This window comes from Lepidochelys kempii, chromosome 10, assembly GCF_965140265.1.
Source record: "Lepidochelys kempii isolate rLepKem1 chromosome 10, rLepKem1.hap2, whole genome shotgun sequence".
NCBI classification, from domain to species: Eukaryota; Metazoa; Chordata; order Testudines; family Cheloniidae; genus Lepidochelys; species Lepidochelys kempii.
The window spans coordinates 34,444,660-34,464,354 of NC_133265.1; the positions used below are offsets into that span (position 1 = coordinate 34,444,660).

General features: G+C 52.3%; 2 protein-coding genes across 8 annotated transcripts in view; one reads left to right on the forward strand and one right to left on the reverse strand.

Moving 5' to 3' along the window:
- The window catches only part of NLRC3 (NLR family CARD domain containing 3), a 73,613-nt gene extending 67,796 nt beyond the window's left edge, over positions 1-5,817 (forward strand). For all 4 annotated transcript variants that reach the window (XM_073362807.1, XM_073362805.1, XM_073362806.1 and 1 more), the window contains 4 exons: positions 97-180; positions 642-725; positions 2,214-2,297; positions 3,764-5,817. In XM_073362807.1, the coding sequence (XP_073218908.1) occupies positions 97-180; positions 642-725; positions 2,214-2,297; positions 3,764-3,854 (343 nt within the window). In that variant the 3' untranslated portion in view covers positions 3,855-5,817. The remainder of the gene's footprint in view (positions 1-96; positions 181-641; positions 726-2,213; positions 2,298-3,763) is intronic.
- A 2,387-nt stretch (positions 5,818-8,204) lies between these two features.
- The window catches only part of CLUAP1 (clusterin associated protein 1), a 167,073-nt gene continuing 155,582 nt past the window's right edge, over positions 8,205-19,695 (reverse strand). The window contains exons 11-14 of one of the 4 annotated variants that reach the window (XR_012161187.1): positions 18,995-19,050; positions 12,943-12,999; positions 12,095-12,339; positions 8,205-8,449 (exon numbers count right to left, since the gene is read on the reverse strand). Coding sequence is in view for 3 of the 4 variants with exons in the window: in XM_073362813.1 (XP_073218914.1) it covers positions 12,187-12,339; positions 12,943-12,999; positions 18,995-19,050 (266 nt within the window). In the remaining variant the exon portion in view is untranslated. Of the gene's footprint in view, positions 8,450-11,928; positions 12,340-12,942; positions 13,000-18,994; positions 19,051-19,695 lie in introns of those variants that run through there. The other 3 variants (XM_073362813.1, XM_073362812.1, XM_073362811.1) reach the window with 3 other exon arrangements.

Below are 19,695 nucleotides of genomic sequence, written 5' to 3' on the forward strand. Positions count from 1 at the left end.
CGGTTTGCCAGCTCAGTGTAATGAGTGTCTGTCGGGCGTAGGCCGGCTGGGATAGCTTGCCATGAATTGCACTGAACGTTCCTTGTTCTCTTGCAGCCTCCAGGTGGCTTCGATCGGGGTGGGCGGGGCCAAAGCCCTGGCAGAGGCCCTAGTTGTTAACAGAACCCTCACAACTTTGGAGTAAGTGTTCCCCAGCTGCGCTCCTTCTCCAAGCAGTCCCTGCGACTTACCTCTCCTCGGGCCCCTCCAGGAGACAAATCCATCAGCTCTGTAGCATGTCCATCTCCAACAGCTCATTAGGCTGGAAATCCTTTGGGAGCCCTCAGTTCCAGCATGTCTTAAGTCCCAGGCCAACTGGCATGTGCTCTGTCTCCCCCACTGTCCCTCAACCTGCCTTCTGTGATTGTATGACAGGTTTCAGAGTAACAGCCGTGTTAGTCTGTATTTGCAAAAAGAAAAGGAGTACTTGTGGCACCTTAGAGACTAACCATGAGCTCACGAAAGCTCATGCTCAAATAAATTGGTTAGTCTCTAAGGTGCCACAAATACTCCATTTCTTTTTGTGGTTGTATGGAATCCCTGTATTAGCTTTCAGCGGTCTTTGTCCTAATCGCCCTTTTGTATTTCCTGCTTCCCTGCAGCTTGAGAGGAAACTCCATCGGTGTGTCTGGAGCCAAAGCTATGGCCAACGCACTGAAGGTCAACCGCAGTCTCCGTGTTCTGAAGTAAGTAGCTGCCATGCTGGGGCAAATGCTAAAAAAAATAAATTGCATTCTCAAAGCTATAGTAAAAGGGTGGAAAGGTGGCAAAGTCCAGCACTCAAAAGTTAGAAAGTTCCTGAATGAAGGTTCCCTGTGCAATCTTAATTTGGCTCCCTTGTGCGCATGCATCATGATACAGGCTTTAATTACCTGATCACATACTATTTCCTCCCCCCACCGCCACTGGACCCCTGTCTCTTTCTGTGCATAGGACCTAATCCCCTCAATCTGTCTTGGAAATGGCTGAACTGCGTTTGCTGAAATGTTCCAGACAAATTCAGCCTGAGGCAGATGCCCAGCATGGGAAATTTCAATCCAAATGGTCAAAGTTATAATTGAAAATGGAGTCTTATAATGGAAAGTGTCAGGCAACCTTATCTAGAGGTGTCGCCACCAGCACTGTCTACAACGAGTCATCAAAATGCTTCCAAACTGTCATGTATCTTTTCTGTATCTAAAAAGCAGCTTTGGCCCTAACTGGCTTCCTTTGATCTGACTGCTAGTGATAGATGGTTCCATCACACTTCATCATCGAAGGAGCAGCTGTGATGTCACAATCATCTATTGTTACTAACCCTCTATTGTGACATGGACGGAATCAGGCAGGGAGAAGAGGAGGAAGAAATCCAAGTCAATACACATATCCCAGTATGGATAAAAATAGAGGGTTTAACTGATAAAATAAATCAGACTTCCTTATTTTTTTAATTAAATACAGGTTTATTTTTAACAATAAGCCTATTTAAAATTAAAGTAAGGCCTAAACTTACTCTATTCTGTTAAAATCACTTTAAATTAAATAAAAAATATATTAAGCAGTATATATTTGCTGCCGAAGTCTTTAAGAAAGACAAGTCACTGGAAGATAGCGGCTAAGCAGCTGAAACCGGAGGTTGACAGCAGTCACCCTTTTTTTCAGGTGCAGAGAGAACATTTTCTTCATTTGAGTTTAGTCAACTAGTTCGGTTCAATGACTAGTTCATTCTAGGTTAAGAAACTGATTGGAAGTTAGAACAGCGGGAAAGCTTGTTTTCTTTTTCCAATCTATGAATAAAAATGACGAGCTCTACTAGTTCTAAAATCTTGCAGGACTAACTGGAAACAATCGGTTCAGTTCACTAACTACAGATAACAGTTCAGATGTTTAATAAAACAATTTGTTTTAGTTGCAAAACAGTGATAATTTTTATCTTATGTATCTAGCACATTAAAATAGCTGTAATGGTACCAACCAATGAGACTCAAACTTTCTTTAGGAAAATAACTAAAAAGTGAAAATGCAAAACAAGATTAAAATCGAGGATGTAAATCAAGGTTTCCTGCTTTCTGACTGAAATCCATGAATACAACTGGTGTTTTAAATTGCTTGGATTTAAATCAGTCCACCCTGACAGTTCTGCCCGATGCTTTCTCCGGGCCTCACTTCTTGATGAGTCTTTGTCTTCCCTTCAGCCTCCAGGAGAACTCCTTAGGCATGGATGGAGCTATCTGCATCGCCACAGCTCTGACCGGAAACCACGGCCTCACCTATGTCAAGTGAGTGGCAGTTGAGTGCCCAGCTACATGCGGGCATGGTTGGCAGATGGACGGAGACGAGGGAAAGAGTGTGAACTCACCTGCCTCTGGGACCATGACGGCTATGCTGTAGTGTCCCTCTGTGGTAGCATACAGTGTCACTTGTGAGACCCACTCCTCCACCCCATACCTGGCCCAGGCTGCCGCCTCACAATGGAATGCCCAAATGCCACAGGAGGCGTGAAGCCCTGCCTCCAAGTCCCTGCCAAACACCACTGGGGGGGCTAATGGGGTCACCAAGGTGTGGAACCCTCTTGAAAGCCAAACCTTCCCCAGGACCCCCACAGGGCTGTGCTGTGCCAACCCCTGGGTCCCTCCAGCTCCCTCGTGGCCTGGGCTGGCCTCACCGACTGCTTCTTGGCAGTGTCCCCAACAATGCCCAGGCAGATGCTGGGCCACGGACTCCAGCCTCCCAGCTGTTGGATGGGCTCAGTGCCCAGAGCTGCCTTGGAATTGGGGGCAAGCTCCCCAGGCCAACAGGAGCTTGCGCCAGGCCCCTGGCATCAGTACAGGGCCTCTAGGGACAAGGAAGGGGGCTTGGCTTGAAAGTTCATGCAGCATGTGTGGGCTGAATGTCGTTTCCAGCCCGAGGCCGGTGGGGGGAGGGATTTTCCTTGGGTGGGCTGACTTGGGGAGCTGGAGATGGGGGTGGAGGGTGAGGCGCAGGAGGCTGAGGGTAGCAGAAGTGGGGGGCAGCGTTTTTCCTTCCCCGACCGTCCCTTGCTCTCGCTGGGCCCTTGTGCCTGCAGGACTGGATGACCTCTCCTGCCCTGTGGGAGCCCCAGCCATAGCCCCTTCACCTGCTGTTATGCCAGACACTCCTGCTTTTCCAAGCTGTCCCCCGTCTGGTCCTGAGCCAAAGCCGGATGTGGTTTGGGCTGGTATCAAACAGGATGCCATTTTGAAGAGGGTGCTGCTCTGCCTCCGTGTGGCATGAGCTTGCACACACCATGTATGTGAGGTCACACCAGCGGGGACGGGTCTCCCAGCCCCCTGGGGCACATCTACACTGCACACTGAGCCCAGGCTCTGACTCAGGTTTAAGCCCAAGCACCTTCCGTCCCCACACAGATCAGTCTGACTCAGGCCTGAAAGAGCTCAGGATTCGGCGCCTAGGACCCTGTGTGGGGATGGGTGGTGAGCCCAGTCAGTTTTCAGTGTGCACTCAGCTCAACCCACAGACCCGAGCCAGGGGGTCTGCACGGTGGCCGTGGAGCATGACTGTGAGACCTCGCTCCAGCAACTGTCAGCCCAGGTTTACAATGCAGTGTGGGCATGGGGACACCGAGTCCCACAGACAGGGGCTTAGTGCGCAGTGTGGCTGTACCCCTGCCAGCTGGGCAGTCCTGCGCTGGGGTCAGACCGTGCTGGGAACTAGTGCGGCTGTGCGCTCGCTGAGGTCATGCCTGTCCCTTGTCCTCTCCCAGTCTGCAGGGGAATCGCATCGGCCAGTCCGGCGCCAAGGTGATTGCTGATGCCATCAGAACAAACTCTCCGCGCTGCATCGTCGAGATGTGAGGGCCGGCTGCACCGGGAACGGCCAGCGCGAGTCCGCGACGGGCAGGGGATGGTGCAGAGACTCACTTTAATGATAGTGCCGGGTCAACTCAGCTGGCGGGTTCCCCGCAGCAGAGTGCGGCAGCGCAGGGAGCCGCTTTCCCAGCTTGACCCACACGGCCAATCGAGGCCTGCTGGGCCTGGAACGCCCCCGCGGACTCTGACTGGCTCAGAGCGCTGCGTGGGGTGATGGAGGTGCTTGCTCCAGCTGTGCTGAGGCCTAGGGGCACCAACGAAAGCTGCCGCCGGGGCTGCTCCTGCAGAAGGACGTGTCTCTCTTAGCAGCACGGGTGAATGAGGGCACCGTTGTTCCAACGGCCTCCGGGCCTAAGGAATGAGCTTGCTGCAGCCGGGACCATTAAAAGGCAGGCAGGACGGGTGCAGTGGGAACGTGGTTGGAAGGGGTGGGAGGGACGCAGTGCCAGCAATTTAGTCCCACCTCACTTATCCCTGTAACTGAGAAACCCTCCTGCCCTGCTACTGCCGAGCTGGTCCTGGGATCTTCATGGCACAGTGGAGTTGGTGCATCAACTGGCAGGACTTACCTCAATGGTTTAGTAGGGGCAGGGCTTGCCAGGAGCCCTCCTTCCTACCCGTCATGTGAGGCCAGAGTACTGTGCACAAATACAATGCCTTTAAAACGGTCCCTCCAGGACAGAATGTCCCCACCTCACAGCCTGGTGTGTGTAGGGCCTGGTGCTGTGTGTACCTAAATGTGTGAGCATGAGGCACTCAATGTACAGGTACACCCAGAGCTTCCACCACGGAGAGACCCCCGCAGAGCCAGATGGTGGGAATTATTTATACAGTTATGACTGGACTGCACGGAAACTTGCCAGGCAGCTGCTTCCCCCCAGTCATTATTGCCCAGCCCTCAGGCTGTATGGCTATTTAATCCCATTGGGGTTGTACATGGCAGGGCCATGCAAATCTCTGCTCCCGAGGTTCACCACATTTCCTGGAGTAAGTTCCATGATGGTCGGTGTGTCCTGCTTTAGTGGGTCTCTAACAGGAAACCTCTTGCTTCCATCAGCTCACGTGGAGCTTTGGCTTGTGAGTACCTCCAGGCCTGTAGAACGAATAAACCACCGTGCTCATGCGGCATCTAACAGCGAGCGACTTGGGGCTCGGCAGGAGACTGACCATTCACCATTCAGTGTCTATGCCCCTGCAAAGCGAGAGGTTTAATGGTCTAGCATGAGCCCACAGAGGGGGCTGCAGCTGTCCAGCAAGCAAGTGGGAAAAGAGGAGAGGAGAAGAGCTGAAGGAGGGGAAGGTGACTGTAGGGTGGTTGGGAAATGAAGTGCATGGAAAGTGGATGGTTCCTGCCCAGTTCAGTTTAGGCGTCTGCTTCCGGGAGCTCCTAGTCACAAAGTTTTGCCACGTGAAACAAAATCTTTAATCCAAACTGACCCCATGTTCTGTGCCCTTCTGAAGGCGATCTTGCTTGGCTGGTCTGCTGCTGACATGCTGTGACCCTAGGCCAGCCATGGCACCTCTGGGGCTCAGCTTCCCCCTCTGCAGAATGGGCCCAGTGAGAACAACCCAGCGCGTGGCCAGCTGGCAGGGCTGAACTTGTAATGCCAGTCTCAAGGGGACAGATTTATAAAGGTCTTTATTGATTTCAGTGGCCGTTAGGTGCCTAAATATCACTGAGTGGCTGGGTCTAGGTATCTGCCCAGGGTTCCTAGGCTCTTGTTTGTGCCTGTTGCTGTAGCAATGCAGTGAGCCCTCTGGAAGGGGCGATGCCTGTAGCAGGGCTAAGAGCCAGGCTGCAGGGCCTTCCACCACAGCTGCCTGTGCTCTTGCTCAGACTAGGGCATGAGCGGCGCACCTGCCAGCCATGCAGCAGCGAGATTCTAACAAGGAGCGTGACCGGTGGGATGAGGTGCCAAGCTCTGAAATAAACGGATTCCTAACCGAAGCAATGACGTGAGCATTCTTACCCGCCCTCCTGCGCCTGCTGTTTGGGCATTTCAAGGGGGATGGATTGTAGGTTCCATCCTCTCTAGTGTGTCGGACGCCATGTCCCGCCTTGCTAGGAGCGGGGCAGCACTCCCCTGCTGTGCACAGCGTGTGCTACGAGGTGGAGCCACCCACTGCATCAGTGCAAAGGCTCCACAGCCATAAGGAGCAGGGTGTGTGGGAGCCCTGGGGCAGCGCTGAGCTGCGGGGCAGCACTCCAGCCATGCCAGAACCTGGCCTGGAGCTGTCACACGTTGTCTGACGCTGCTCCTGGCTCTTTGAGCCCACAACATTTAACCCATTTGGACCAGTAGCAGTCTGGCCTTTTGTGCGCTGGGGGCCCCTGGTCATGCAGCCTCATTGGCTCCAGGCGAGGTGTGGAGGGATTAAAAAACGGAGAGGTAAATTAGCAGCTGGGGCTAATACTGCCCTGCCCAAGGCCTTGAACATGGGTGGATCCACATTTCTGTCCCTGTCCCCACCCAGGTCAGAGGTCAGCTTCTCTTGGAGGCATGTCAGTGACTGGCCCAAGCGAGCAGCCAGTTGGAAAGAAAAGCTGCTAGTAGAAATGGGCTGAAAAGCAGCAGGAAAATGCTGACTCTAACAATAACTGTGCCCAGGCGGCCCGAGCTCGCCACGGGTTCGTTTCTAAACACTTACATCCAGGTTCCCTTCAGGGAGTGTCTGGGGGAACGATGCAGCTAAGCCCAGCATGGTGCCACCTTATGAAAAGGCCCATGGACTTGCCAAACCTCCCTAGTTACCCCTGCCCCCCGCCAACTAATGGAAAGTGCAGAACGTGCTAAGACCACAAGGCTACTGGCTGGGGCTTCTAGCCAGAGGCCGGAGCCTCAAAGGTATTTAGGCCCCTAACACTTTTGAGGGTCTGGGCCAGAGAGCCTGAGCCTCCCTCCACAGGCAGATGGCGCTTGATGCAGTTTGGCAGCTGGGAACTAAGAGCTGTAGGCTGGGTCACCCAGCCCTGGAATTTCCCAGTAAAACAAACTGGAGCAGGACACTTTTTTTCCCCTGAGAATACCCTGTCTCAGCTTCCCCAGCTGGGGGAACCTTCTTCCAAAAGGGCAGGGCAGGACAGCAAGGCTCTCCCCAAATCATCGGCTGTTTGTCATGCTGGCCCCAGGATATTATACTCCTGGGGGAATTCTGAGCCACTGCACCTGCACAGAACATATGGCCCCTGCAGATTTCTTTGCTTCCCTGCAGAAAAATGACTTTCTGACGGGGAAGCAAAGGAAAGCCACAAGAGCGGTCATGCGACCCTCCCCAAGCAGGATGTTTCGGGTGCCCAGGGCAGCCAGGAGAGAGGTAAATCACTGTGGGGCATGGGGCAGGACCGGGGAAGACCCATCTGGTCGCTCCTACCTTACGCTGGGCTCAGCTGCTGGTCACAGCTGGGCTGGGGAGGATGGGTCTTCCTCTTCCCCTAAATGGCATTCAGGGCCATGTCAGACTCACTCCCAGATTTCTGCCCTGGCTGTAGGAAGCTCTGCAAACTCCCCACCCCCCTGCGCTTCCTGCACCCATCGCTCCTCAGCTGCAGGGTGAGGGATCTTTGTACAGGGAGATGCTCCCCCACCTGCCCAACCCCCGTGCAACCAGACCCCCTCCTACCCAAACCCTTCCACTGAGCCTCAGCCCCCCTGCGCCCAACCCCCTAAACCCCACTCCCTCTGCACCTTGACCACCCGATGAGCCCCCCCGCCCCGAGCCCCCAACCAGCTGCACCTGGAGCCCCACCCAACTGAGCCCTACTCCCCCAGCATCTGGACACCCAGACCCCCTTTCCCCTGCTGAGCCCCAACCGTCTTCACTTAGACCCCCCGCCCTGCAGAGTCCCATTACTGTTGTATCCAGAACCCCGCAACAAGCCCCTGTGAAGCCAGATCCCTCCTGCATCTGGATTTCCCCACTAAGCCACCACCCCAGAATCTTTTCAACCTACACCTGGATCCCCCCACATTAAGCCCCTCCACCTTTGGATCCTGCCTTGCTGAGCCTTACTGCCCACACCTTGTGCACCTGGCACGGAGGGGCAGGGCACTGGGGTGTCTCTGGGGCAGGGCCGGTTCTTGCCCTGTGCCAGGGTTGGGTGCAACCTCACTGCTGAGTCTGTTTCCCGGGGGGCAGGGGAGCTGCAGAGTGATCTCTCATCTCTATGCAGCCAGTGGCCTGTGCTCCCCAATGCTATGCTGGAGCCTACACGTTTATTTGACAAATAAAATTTGCAGAATTTTAAAACACTGTGCTCAGAATTTTTAATTTTTTGATGCAGAATTTTTAATTTTTTGGCGCAGAATGCCCTCAGGCATATATGATATTACCATGATAAGGTGGGTGATAGCTTGTATTGGCCCAACTTTAGTCGGGGAGAGAGCCAAGCTTTTGAGTGTACACAGAGCTCTGCTTCAGATCCTGGGAGTGGCTCGTATCTCACCCACCTGGTTTCACTGAATCAGCTGTGCAGATGTTTTTTGGCTGCAGTGTGCAGCACTGGGGCCTGGGTCAGTCAGTCCATGCTGAGTGGCACGCTGTTCAGGGCACCTTGCTCTCTGCATAAGCCTGAGCCAAAGCTAGGAATGAACATGGAGACAAAAATGCTTCATTTAAAGCAGTAGGCCACTGTGAATTCAGTTCCACTGGCGTAAACACAGCGTCAATGCAGTCAGCTAGGCTTTATATGGGTGCCAGCGCTAAGCTGAGATCAGAGGCTGGCCTGCAGTGTTCCCAGGGGCTATACAACAGTTCAGCTCCAGGAGGAACTTTTCTTTTTCTGTCTTAAGAACTGGCACCTGGAGCAATGAGAATTACCCCAGGCTGCATCCACAGCTCAGGCGCTACCCATTCTCCAGTGAGCCCTTGCTGGGTAAGCTGCATACAACTAGGCAGGGAGCCCCGATGAGACGCTGTTCCAGCTGGTCATCACTACACAGCCTTTGTCAATCCCACAGCGGGGGAAGGAGGTCTGAGCCACCATAGGTTTCCCCATATTTAAAATAGGACCTAGCCCTTGTTACTGTGTGGTGCTTGCTGGTCAAACGGCTATCTTACTGGGGACCCCTGTAGATCCAGCCTGCTCCTGGAGACACCACCTGACCTCAGCCCTCCACTTCCCCTTTGAAGAGCTGGATGCACCTACTCTGACTACAGTGGCCTGTCACGCATGACTGGTGGTTAGCAATAGCACAGGCCTCGGCCGCACTCACCTCCACTTACTTAGCAGCAAACACAGAGGCGCGGGTGTTGGGTTTTTTTTTAAATCTCTGCTCTGACCTACCACAAACAAGCCCTGTAGCCTGTCTCCTCCAGCCTTCAGAGCAGAGTTCACCAGTGAAGGCCTGTACAGTTGATCAGTGTTCCCAGCACTGAGCTCAGCAAACCCCTGTTTATCCAAACAGCACAAGGGAATGAAATGTGTTTAGCTAAACAGGCAGCTTTCCATGCAAATGATTCACTGGGGGGGGAATTTACTCATTATCCACCAGATGCGTATTTCAGGTAAAAGGGGGTTGGCTAAGCAAATGTCTGCTGTAATGGCTTCCCTTTCATGCCTGTCTCTCCCCAGGCCCCAGATGGTATTTGCCCAGGGGCAGCAGATGTGCTACCAAACCTCATCTACTGGAGGCATTGCATGCGTGTGTGTCTTTAGATGCACTGAGCTCAGACCCTATGCCCTAATCTATGGGGGGTCTTGCACTTAGGGGTCAGCAGGATACTAGGGCCACCTGCCACAATGGGAGCTGTTCCTTGGCAGCAGTTTGGCATGAATGGGCCTGACTCCTCACTGAGTTGCACTTTGTGCCATAATTGACACCTGGGCGAAGTGGCTGTCCACATCAGGAAGCCGCACAGCGGTAGGAGCATTTCAAACCCATGCCGCATTCCCTTTGCACATGTGTAAATGGCTTCACAAGGGGCAGGCGGTGGTGAATTGAGCCCCATGAGCTGTGAATTCCCAGCGCCATGACGCTAAGGCGTGAGTGGAGTCAGTGATTTCTGCAACAGCTTTTTTTAAAAAAAGCTTTTTTGCGGCAAATCCACTGAGTGCTCTTAAGGGCCCTTCCTGGAGCCTTCAAAGGGCGTTTTGTCCAGGCTGGATGCAGTATGTTAGCCTACAAACTGCAGCCTTGTTTGGCTGAAGCTCTATATGGACGGTGCTAGGTGGCAGTACTGTGCTCTGTGTTCGTACACAGAATATGTTTGACTCTGTCTGATTCAGTTACAAGGCAGACAATAACACATGGGAAATGTAACTAACAGCACCCCAGCACAGGGACCAGGCTTGATTTTATGAGCAGCAACTCTCAGTCTGGGGTGCGACCTCAGTTTTGATAGGTGGGGGTAGTGGAAGCAATGGCTTCTGCCTCTCTCAGTGCACAGCGGATTCCCGGCAGAATAGGTAACTAGGGTTGGAAGTGGAGGTAGAGCGCAGGTCCCCTGCTAACCGCTGGAATGGTGCTGGGATTCCATGACGGATTGTGGAGCGTAGGCCCCCCTGACAGTTCACAGCTAGCTAGCACCCATGGAATCACACAGCAGAAAGGCAGAGGGCTCTCTGTTCTCTTTGAAGCAAGTGGCAAAACTCGCTTTAACTTACTGGATGTACAATAAGGCAAACAGGTCTCCTAGCAATCCCAGTTATGGTGAGTCTTTAAAATCTAGGTGAGTTGCGATATTATTGGTATTGATTTGTGTTACCGTAGCACCTAGGAGCTCTCATCATGGACCAAGACCCCACTGTACTAGGTGCTGTACAAACACTGAATAAAAAAGATGGTTCCCTGTGCACCAACATAAAGTTAGACTTCAGCCTCCTTGCTCTACTGACTGGCACCATACTGGTGTGAAAGGAATGGCTGAGATGGGTGGCATGAAGAAATTCACCTTGAACTACTTAATGTTCCTGCCTTCCTGCAGTACTAATAATGAAGAGGGTTAGATGCACATTTGTAATGCAGATGTAGGGTAAACAAGGGCAGATTTCCAGATGTAGAACATGTCAGGCCAGCAGGGTGCCAGCAATATGGGAACAAAACTGGGCCACTCAACTGTCCTGATGAGCAAGCGCCAAGGTGAAGTGCTCTCATCAAGCAGTAATGTCTGCTCCTGTGAAGCTATGACATTCTACAGCAGCGCTGACAAGCAAGTGAGGCAGATATAACTGACACATGAAGTGAATGCACTTGAGCTTTCTCTAACCTACATGGTTTCTCAACAAGAATTGCGCCTGCCTAATCTACTAAAACTTCTCAATAAAAAAGATGATATGAATCAATGCGGAAAATACATGTATTTCTGAAACACGGGAATCTATATAAACAACACAACTTGTATAGCACGCAAGAGGACAGCAGCATTTGATAGTACAATAGACTTCTGTGGCTTTTTAGACTTGTTTATGGAAGAGAATCTCTACCCAGTTGTCGTATCGGAAGGTATCATGCAAAAAACATCCAAAGAAGGAAGGTCCTGTAAGGCACGCATTGCAATGAAGGCAAACCCTTAGACAGTTAGACAAACTTTGGACATATTTGACTGCACTCATTGCAAGAGACTACAGCCTGGTCTACATATAGGCTCAGGACTTTAACTAAAGGGCTGATGCTTATGGTGATTTGGTTCAACTGCTGCAAAGCCCCGTGACGGTGGTTCAAGAGTGGATTATTGTAGTTTTGCTTAACCCGTTTCCTGAGACATTTAAGATAAATTACTGATATAAGATGGGTTTATGCCAATATAACAGCATCCACACAGTGTTCTGCAACGGCTTACCTCTATCAGTTTAATATCACACCTGTAGTTAAACTGGTGCGCCTCTGTGTGGTAACAAGCCCTTAATTTGGTAAGGCATCAGTTTTGGCTAAATCAATATAAAGCAGGTTTAAATCAATTCAAATGTACCCACACAAGGGTTTTACGTCAGTTGTAACCAGTTTTAGTTACACTTGTAGAGGTTTGTGTGTAGACAAGGCCAAAACGACCATTTGGTAGTGGTTTTCAAAGCTTGGAGCCCTAGTTCTAATGCTCAGATACAATCCCACTTTCCAAGAGGTTAAGTAAACAAGTTTTTAATATGACATCACTTTTAATTATCATCAGAATGAGTCAAACTTTGGGAAAGACGAGCAGGGAAGAAGATTGGCAATTAAAGTTTAACTGTCACTATGAAAATAGCTTTATTATTTATCAACTCCAAATTTCATTCCGATATAAAATACCTGCAGGACCAGCAGTGTGTTACATTCCCAAGCCTTGCGCTGTCTGAAGTTTTCATCTCAAGATGTTGAGTGGTTCCACCTCGGAAGGAGAGTCAGAAGTCATTATCACTCTCCTCCAGTGGCTCTGGCTTCCTGGCCCGGCGATTGGCCTTGCTGGGAGAGATTTCCATGCTGTCATCTTCAATGTCATCCTCATCATCATCTTCATCATCATCCAGGTCAATCTCACTATCCTCCGACTCCTCCTGTAAGAAAGCAGTGGGTACTGAATTCATGGCCAGTCCCTTCTCAAACCAGTGCTATCCTCAATGGCCAAAACGTACAAAGCCTGCAATGTACATGTCTTCTGTGTGCCCAGAAACATGGCAGGGGGGAAACCTGCACATCACCCTCTTCTGAGAAGAACTGCAGTCAGGTTCCCTGCCCATGCTGAAATTAACCAGAACCACATCCCTCCATCCTGAGATAATGACCCAGTTACCAAGAAACACACAGTGGGGTGGGGTCCAGTTTTGGATCTGGCATAGGGAGTAGTAACAGTATATGGCTTCATTACTGAGCCAACAGCACAGGCTGGAGCTGCTGATTCAGAAATGATCGGAGACTGGAGCCCTCACCACCGGAGGGAACTAAAGACACTACACAGCTTTCAGCAGCAATCTCCCACTTTGCTAGGCAGTGGCTGCTCCACCCATGCCGCTGAAGACCTCCTTTCCAGGCCCCCAGTGGGATGCTGACAATGGACTTCTTTACCGCTGCTGAATCCAGGGGGACAGCAGGACCATAGAGGGAACTGTGGAGTGCCCTAGGATAAGGGTGACGAAAGGAACCACAGGAGACAAACCCACCTGTGCCTTCGTGCTGGAGGTCTTGTGTTTACCTGGTTCGGCTTGGGCTGATCCCGCCTTGGAGACCGACAGTGGAGAGAACAATGGGAGATGGAGAAGGGAAAAACATTAAAAAGAAAAGCAAACAGAATGCAACCGAAGTGAGAGCAAGGAAAGGAGGCAGCAGTGGAAGCTGCTCACAGCTGAGGGTGCTGTGCACAATGTCTGAGCGGTACTGCAAAGCGCGATGCTACAGGAAGGGTTGCTGGGAACATGGACAGGACCTGGAAAGCCAACTCCAAACAGCATGCACAGGGCAATGGTGCCCAGAGACGTGCTGCTCACCAGTGCTAGAGGTCTGCAGGCTGTCCTGCATGACTGTCTGCCAGGAGCCAGGCTCCCTGGAAGAGAATAGAGCTTCTCCCTGAAAGGGGCATCCCAGACTGGTTGAGGGAGACAGGGCGGGGACAGAGGAGAGGAGCAGATGGGTAAGGAAACCAGCCCTGGGCTCACTTTGCTCCCCACTGCAAAGATGTTGGCCTGGGGCAGCAGGCAGCTTCTTGGAACCCATCTTCCTTCTCTGCCCCTGCAGCAGCCCCCAGTGCGCCTGGTCCCAGGAGCAGCTCAGCCAGAGCTACAGGCTCAGGAAGCAGCTCACCAACCCCGAGGTCGTGTCTCTGCTCTCGCAGCACACAGCTCAGCTGCCACAGGAGGTGCCCTGCCCTGGCACAGGCCGAGGTAGCCAAGCCCCGTGAGGATGATTATCATTATTACGGTAGCTGCCCCGCTGGGTTGGGTGCTGGAAGGGAAACCCAGACCCTGCCCTGAAGGCAATGCGTATGGGGAGTTGATAGCAGCCTTCAACTACCTGAAGGGGGGTTCCAAAGAGGATGGAGCTCGGCTGTTCTCAGTGGTGGCAGATGACAGAACAAGGAGTAATGGTCTCAAGTTGCAGTAGGGGAGGTTTAGGTAGGATATTACGAAAAACTACTTCACTAGGAGGGTGGTGAAGCACTGGAATGGGTTACCTAGGGAGGTGGTGGAATCTCCTTCCTTTGAGGTTTTTAAGGCCCAGCTTGACAAAGCCCTGGCTGGGATGATTTAGTTGGGGTTGGTCCTGCTTTGAGCAGGGGATTGGACTAGATGACCTCCTGAGGTCTCTTCCAACCCTGATATTCTATGATTGTGTGATACACAAGCAAAGCAGGCTGGGAGGCCGGGGGCACAGCCACTGGCTCCAGTGTACAGCTCTCGCCAGCTCTGTCCCTTCGCTGTGTTCTCCCCCCAGCCTGCCCTACTCTGTGGTCTGGTTCTCTCCCTTAGTAGGTTTAACCCTTCCCTTCCTTGGGTTTCCTTCTCTATATTTTGACCCATTTCTGGTTGAGGGTCTGTCCCTGGTAGAGTCACGTAGTTGTGGCTGAGCTCTGGTACCTGCTGGGGTGCTGCTCCAGGAGGAGCTGAAGCAGCTACTGCTGAGAGCTACTGGACTGAGATCTCTTGAGCTCCACGCCTGGGTGGCTGCTGGGACCTGACAGGTACCAATAGGTGGAGTGGGGTGGGCGGAAACAGGCACCAGTCGTCCTGGCCTCCCCTATTCTGTCTGGAGTGGCTACAAACAGAAAGATGAGAGAAGGACAAAAGGGAGTGGAGACAGGAGAGAGCGAGAATGAGAGAAAGCAGCCGTGCGGGTGCCTGGCTTGAGGGGCTAGGCAGCATCCCTGTCCTGGCTCAGGCCAAGAGTCCATGGAGGGAGCCATAGCTTGGCTCTGGCCAGCACAGGCTGGAGCAGAAGAAGGTAAACAAAGACAAAATACACCTTCCAGTCTGGAGGAGGACTTGTGAGTCTTGAACCCAGGTCTGTGGCTGGGCGGTGCTCCCACCAGCCAGCTTTGGCAGAGCCATGGCCAGCACACCATATGTCCTGGGAAACCCATCATGCGGAAAGTGCTGCTCAAAGTGCTGCACTATAAGGTGGGTAGAAAGCTGGCTAAATTGTCGGGCTCAACGGGTAGTGATCAATGGCTCCATGTCTAGTTGGCAGCCGGTATCAAGTGGAGTGCCCCAAGGGTCGGTCCTGGGGCCGGTTTTATTCAATATCTTCATAAATGATCTGGAGGATGGTGTGGATTGCACTCTCAGCAAATTTGCGGATGATACTAAACTGGGAGGAGTGGTAGACACGCTGGAGGGGAGGGATAGGATACAGAAGGACCTAGACCAATTGGAAGATTGGGCCAAAAGGAATCTGATGAGGTTCAATAAGGATAAGTGCAGGGTCCTGCACTTAGGACGGAAGAACCCAATGCACAGCTACAGACTAGGGACCGAATGGCTAGGCAGCAGTTCTGCAGAAAAGGACCTAGGGGTGACAGTGGACGAGAAGCTGGATATGAGTCAGCAGTGTGCCCTTGTTGCCAAGAAGGCCAATGGCATTTTGGGATGTATAAGTAGGGGCATAGCGAGCAGATCGAGGGACGTGATCGTTCCCCTCTATTCGACATTGGTGAGGCCTCATCTGGAGTACTGTGTCCAGTTTTGGGCCCCACACTTCAAGAAGGATGTGGATAAATTGGAGAGAGTCCAGCGAAGGGCAACAAAAATGATTAGGGGACTGGAACACATGAGTTATGAGGAGAGGCTGAGGGAGCTGGGATTGTTTAGCCTGCAGAAGAGAAGAATGAGGGGGGATTTGATAGCTGCTTTCAACTACCTGAAAGGGGGTTCCAAAGAGGATGGCTCTAGACTGTTCTCAATGGTAGCAGATGACAGAACGAGGAGTAATGGTCTCAAGTTGCAGTGGGGGAGGTTTAGATTGGATATTAGGAAAAACTTTTTCACTAAGAGGGTGGTGAAACACTGGAATGCGTTACCTAGGGAGGTGGTAGAATCTCCTTCCTTAGAGGTTTTTAAGGTCAGGCTTGACAAAGCCCTGGCTGGGATGATTTAACTGGGAATTGGTCCTGCTTTGAGCAGGGGGTTGGACTAGATGCCCTTCTGGGGTCCCTTCCAACCCTGATATTCTATGATTCTATGATTCTAAAGCAGAGATGCCTGGCAGCTCCTCCCATAGCCTCAGATTGGTCCAGCCATTCCATTTCAGCCTGGAGGCAGTACTAGGAATTAACAAGGCAGAGCCCCGCTCTGCATCATTCCTGGCTCCTGCCTCTGTTCCTGGTTATTGAGTCTGGCTTGACGCTAGGCACTGGGCCCCGGCTATTGACTTTGGCTACACTCCTCAGGCTTGATGCCTATGGCTCTAAGCACTGGATCTGATGCCCACGCCCCAGTCCCTGACAGTCATGCAGTGATCAGCACCCTTCCCCCGCTGAAGGGATCTGGACCCCACAGGGTGCCTGGAGGAAAACTTGCTCTTGTGGGCAATGGGCTGGGAGGGGCTTTGCAAGCTTTATGGGAGAAGGAAGACTTGTTTTAGGGCTGAGGCACTGGCTTGGGACTCAGCAGACCCAGGTTCTACTCCCAACTCTGGCACTGACCTGTCACTGCCCTTCTCTGTGCCCCAGTATCCCTCCCCCTCTAAAATGGGGCTGCTATGTCTCTCCCTCCTGGGGGGCTGTGAGGATAAATCAGACACTGCAGTGATGCGGCAGAGAGCTTTCCCAAGCAGCTGCAGCCCCAGATACTAACTGAGAAGCAGCCCAAGGAGTCCTAGCCCCCAGCATGCTGTGAGAGGGCTCTCTCTTTAGATGGCTCCTGCGTTCTCCCTGCTGCAGCAACAGGCCCGCACCAAAGCTCACTCAGCTCCCAAGAGCTGCCTCACAGTGAGTGGCTGTAAGTGAGGTGAGGTATCCAGCTCACACATCCATGCCCTATGCCTGGAGATAATTACGCTTCCTTCCCTGGATACTGCTGGTACCAGAGAGAGTTTGTACTCCTCAGACAGCCAGACAGGGACTGGTTGGAGACAAGGTATTCAGGGAACTTGTCACCTGCCAGCATCCTGCACAGGAATGTGGGTGTCTCTGGCCCAAACACAGAGAACGAGTCATTCCCCAGGAGGCAGAAAAATGAATTTAAACAAACCAATTCAAGCCAGAAGCGAATCGTGGAGCAAGGCCTGGTGAATTCCTGCCTAGACAGAATGTGAGGCACTTCACTCTACTGGGCCCTGAGCAGAAACAACACTGGGAGCTGGTCTGTATAGCTATGGCCTCAGACTCCCTCATCATCACAGTATCTAAGCATCCCCAAAGCTATCAAACACGCCTCGAAAAGGGATAACCCTTCTCCCTTCTCCTCTGCTGGCAGGAGAGACTGCTTGTATAGCTCAGTTTGGTTGGGGTGTGTTGGGGACAGGGGACAGACCTTCTGTGGGGAAGCCATAGCAGAGATGCATTTTGCATTCAGCTGTGAATGTTGGGAGGTCCCCAGTCATTCCTGTCTCTGGGGGCAGTGAGTTCCACAGTGTAGGTCCCACCCCATTTTAAATTCTGTCACCCACACTCCTGTGCCTGAGATCCTGGTCATGGAGGGAGAGGTGTCTCTTAGGTAGACAGAGCCAATACCATAGGGGGGCTTTGAATGGCAGGACTGAGACCTTGAACCAAACTGTTCAATGGAGAACCAATGTGGTGTGCCAGGACATTATGCTTACTAGAGCTGTGCTGCTAAGCAGGTGGTCTACTGCATTTCGTGCTAGTTAGAGCTTTGTCAGGGCATGTCACTTCATTCCTGGGGATACTGGGATGCAGTAACCAAGCCTAGAGGTCACAAATGCATGGATCACAGGGGCAAGTCTGTGGGTCCTGTGAGATTCAATCCTACTGCTCCAAGTCCTGAACCCTGAGGCTCCCACTGTTAATCTTTGCCAGGCTGATAATTCACCATTAGTTCCTGCTCTTTGCGCTCTCTCTCTCTCACTCTCTCGTAGGCCCTTTCTGATTCATGACAGCTCCTTCCTCTCACACTGGGCAGGTTTCCTTAGCAGCCTCTGGGGAGGGGCTTTGCCAAAAGCTTTTGGAAAGTCCAAATATTTATAGCAAAGAAATGTCACCTCTGAGAACCTTATACCAGCTTTAGTCTGAGTGAGTCAGAGCAGTGCTGAGAGGAAGATCTACGAATGGCAGAGCAGGCAGAGCCCCACTGCTGGTTCTGGACAACAGGGCTCTGCTTCCTGCCATTAGCAGCCTGGTCCCTCTACCTTGGACTAGCAGCACTGCACAGAGCCCATCCTGCCATTCACCAGCAGAATGACAGCAGAGGGCAGGGCCCCAGCTGACAGGACACGCTGGTGGAGGACACCAGCTAACTAGACCTTAAAGGGGTGAGTGGAGCAGCTAGAGTGTCTGCCTGCTCCCAGATGGGTCTTAGGTGGGGGTGCTTTGATCCCTAGCATGGCCTGTCTAGCCTCTAGTCACCAGGGTCAGCCTTCACCATCCCTTCCCTGGCCCCATCTCCCTTCCAACAGCAGGGGGTAGAAGGCAGAAGCAGCTCCCCATCCAATCTCCTGGCTGGGTAGCAGGACTGGGAGAAGAAAATCACAGCACAGTCCCCTCCAGTCACCCTCCAGTAGCTTGAGGGCAATATTGTTAGACTCCTTTCTCCCCCTAGAACAAGCCATTTTTCGGGTCTTAAAGAGCCATGGGGGGATTTTCAAAGCAGCCTAGGGATACAGAGACACAGCTTCCATTTAAATGAATGTGCCTACATCCCCTCAACTCTGTCGAAAATCCCAACCCCTCCCTGCACCCCACTGTTGCCTCAGGCTCAATGGCTGGCCAGAAAAGAAATGGGTGGGGCTAGGAGTTTCTAGCACAGACAGGAGATCTGTCATTACTAATGAGGTACAGAATGGAGTTAGGGCAATGGAGAAGTAACAGAGACTAAACAGGCTAAATAAAGAAAACAGGGAAACAACATGCAGGAGAGAGAGGGTGTGGGGGTGTGTAAGGTGAGGATGAGAAAGGAAATGGGGGGAGAATGCCTGTGTGATGAAGATTTGTCAGGGGAACACTGCCATCTAGTGCTGTGGTAGCAGGTCTGTCACTGCAAAGCTCCATCAGTGATGGACAGGCCAAGATGCCCTGCAGCCCACACAAGATCTTTTCCTACTTACATCATCCTCTGTGTCTCCACCTTGCATTGTCCCCACGATCCGTTTGTTGGGTCTCCCTGGGCAGCAGAGAGAAAAACACAATGAGAACATGCCCACCCCTCCACTTCATTAACAGAGAGCAACTAAGGAGCTGCTCTGTGAATAAATAACCCTTGGGGAGATAAAGCTCATGGTTTGCTCTCTAGGGCATAATGATGCACCATCATCAAGGCAAACTACAGCAGGGTTGCACCCCAATGCTCCTTCAATGCCACGGGGCTCAGAAGAAGGTGTGGGGGGTTATTATCTGCTTACTCCTCATCTCGTTAGCTTGATTCATGGTGGTTACTCTCCCTATGCCTTATCGTTAAGGCTGCGAGTTTGTGACTGAGGTCACGGATGTCACAGATTCCATGACTTTCCGTGACCTTTGTGACTTCTGCAGCGGCTGGTGTGCCTGGGTCAGGGGCAGCTCAGGCCTGCAGGCACTGCCCCCACAGCTCCCATTGGCCGTGGTTCCCGGCCAATAGAGCTGTGAAGCCAGCGCTCTGGGTGGAGGCAGCACACAGAGCTGCCTGGCCACACCTTCGTCTAGGAGCTGAGTGAGGAGGATGTATCTGCTTCTGGGGAGCCCCCCCATGTAAGCGCCGTCCAGAGCCCTCCTCACCTCATCCTATGCCCCAACCCCCTCCCACACCCAAACTTTGCTGCTGCTGGGGGGG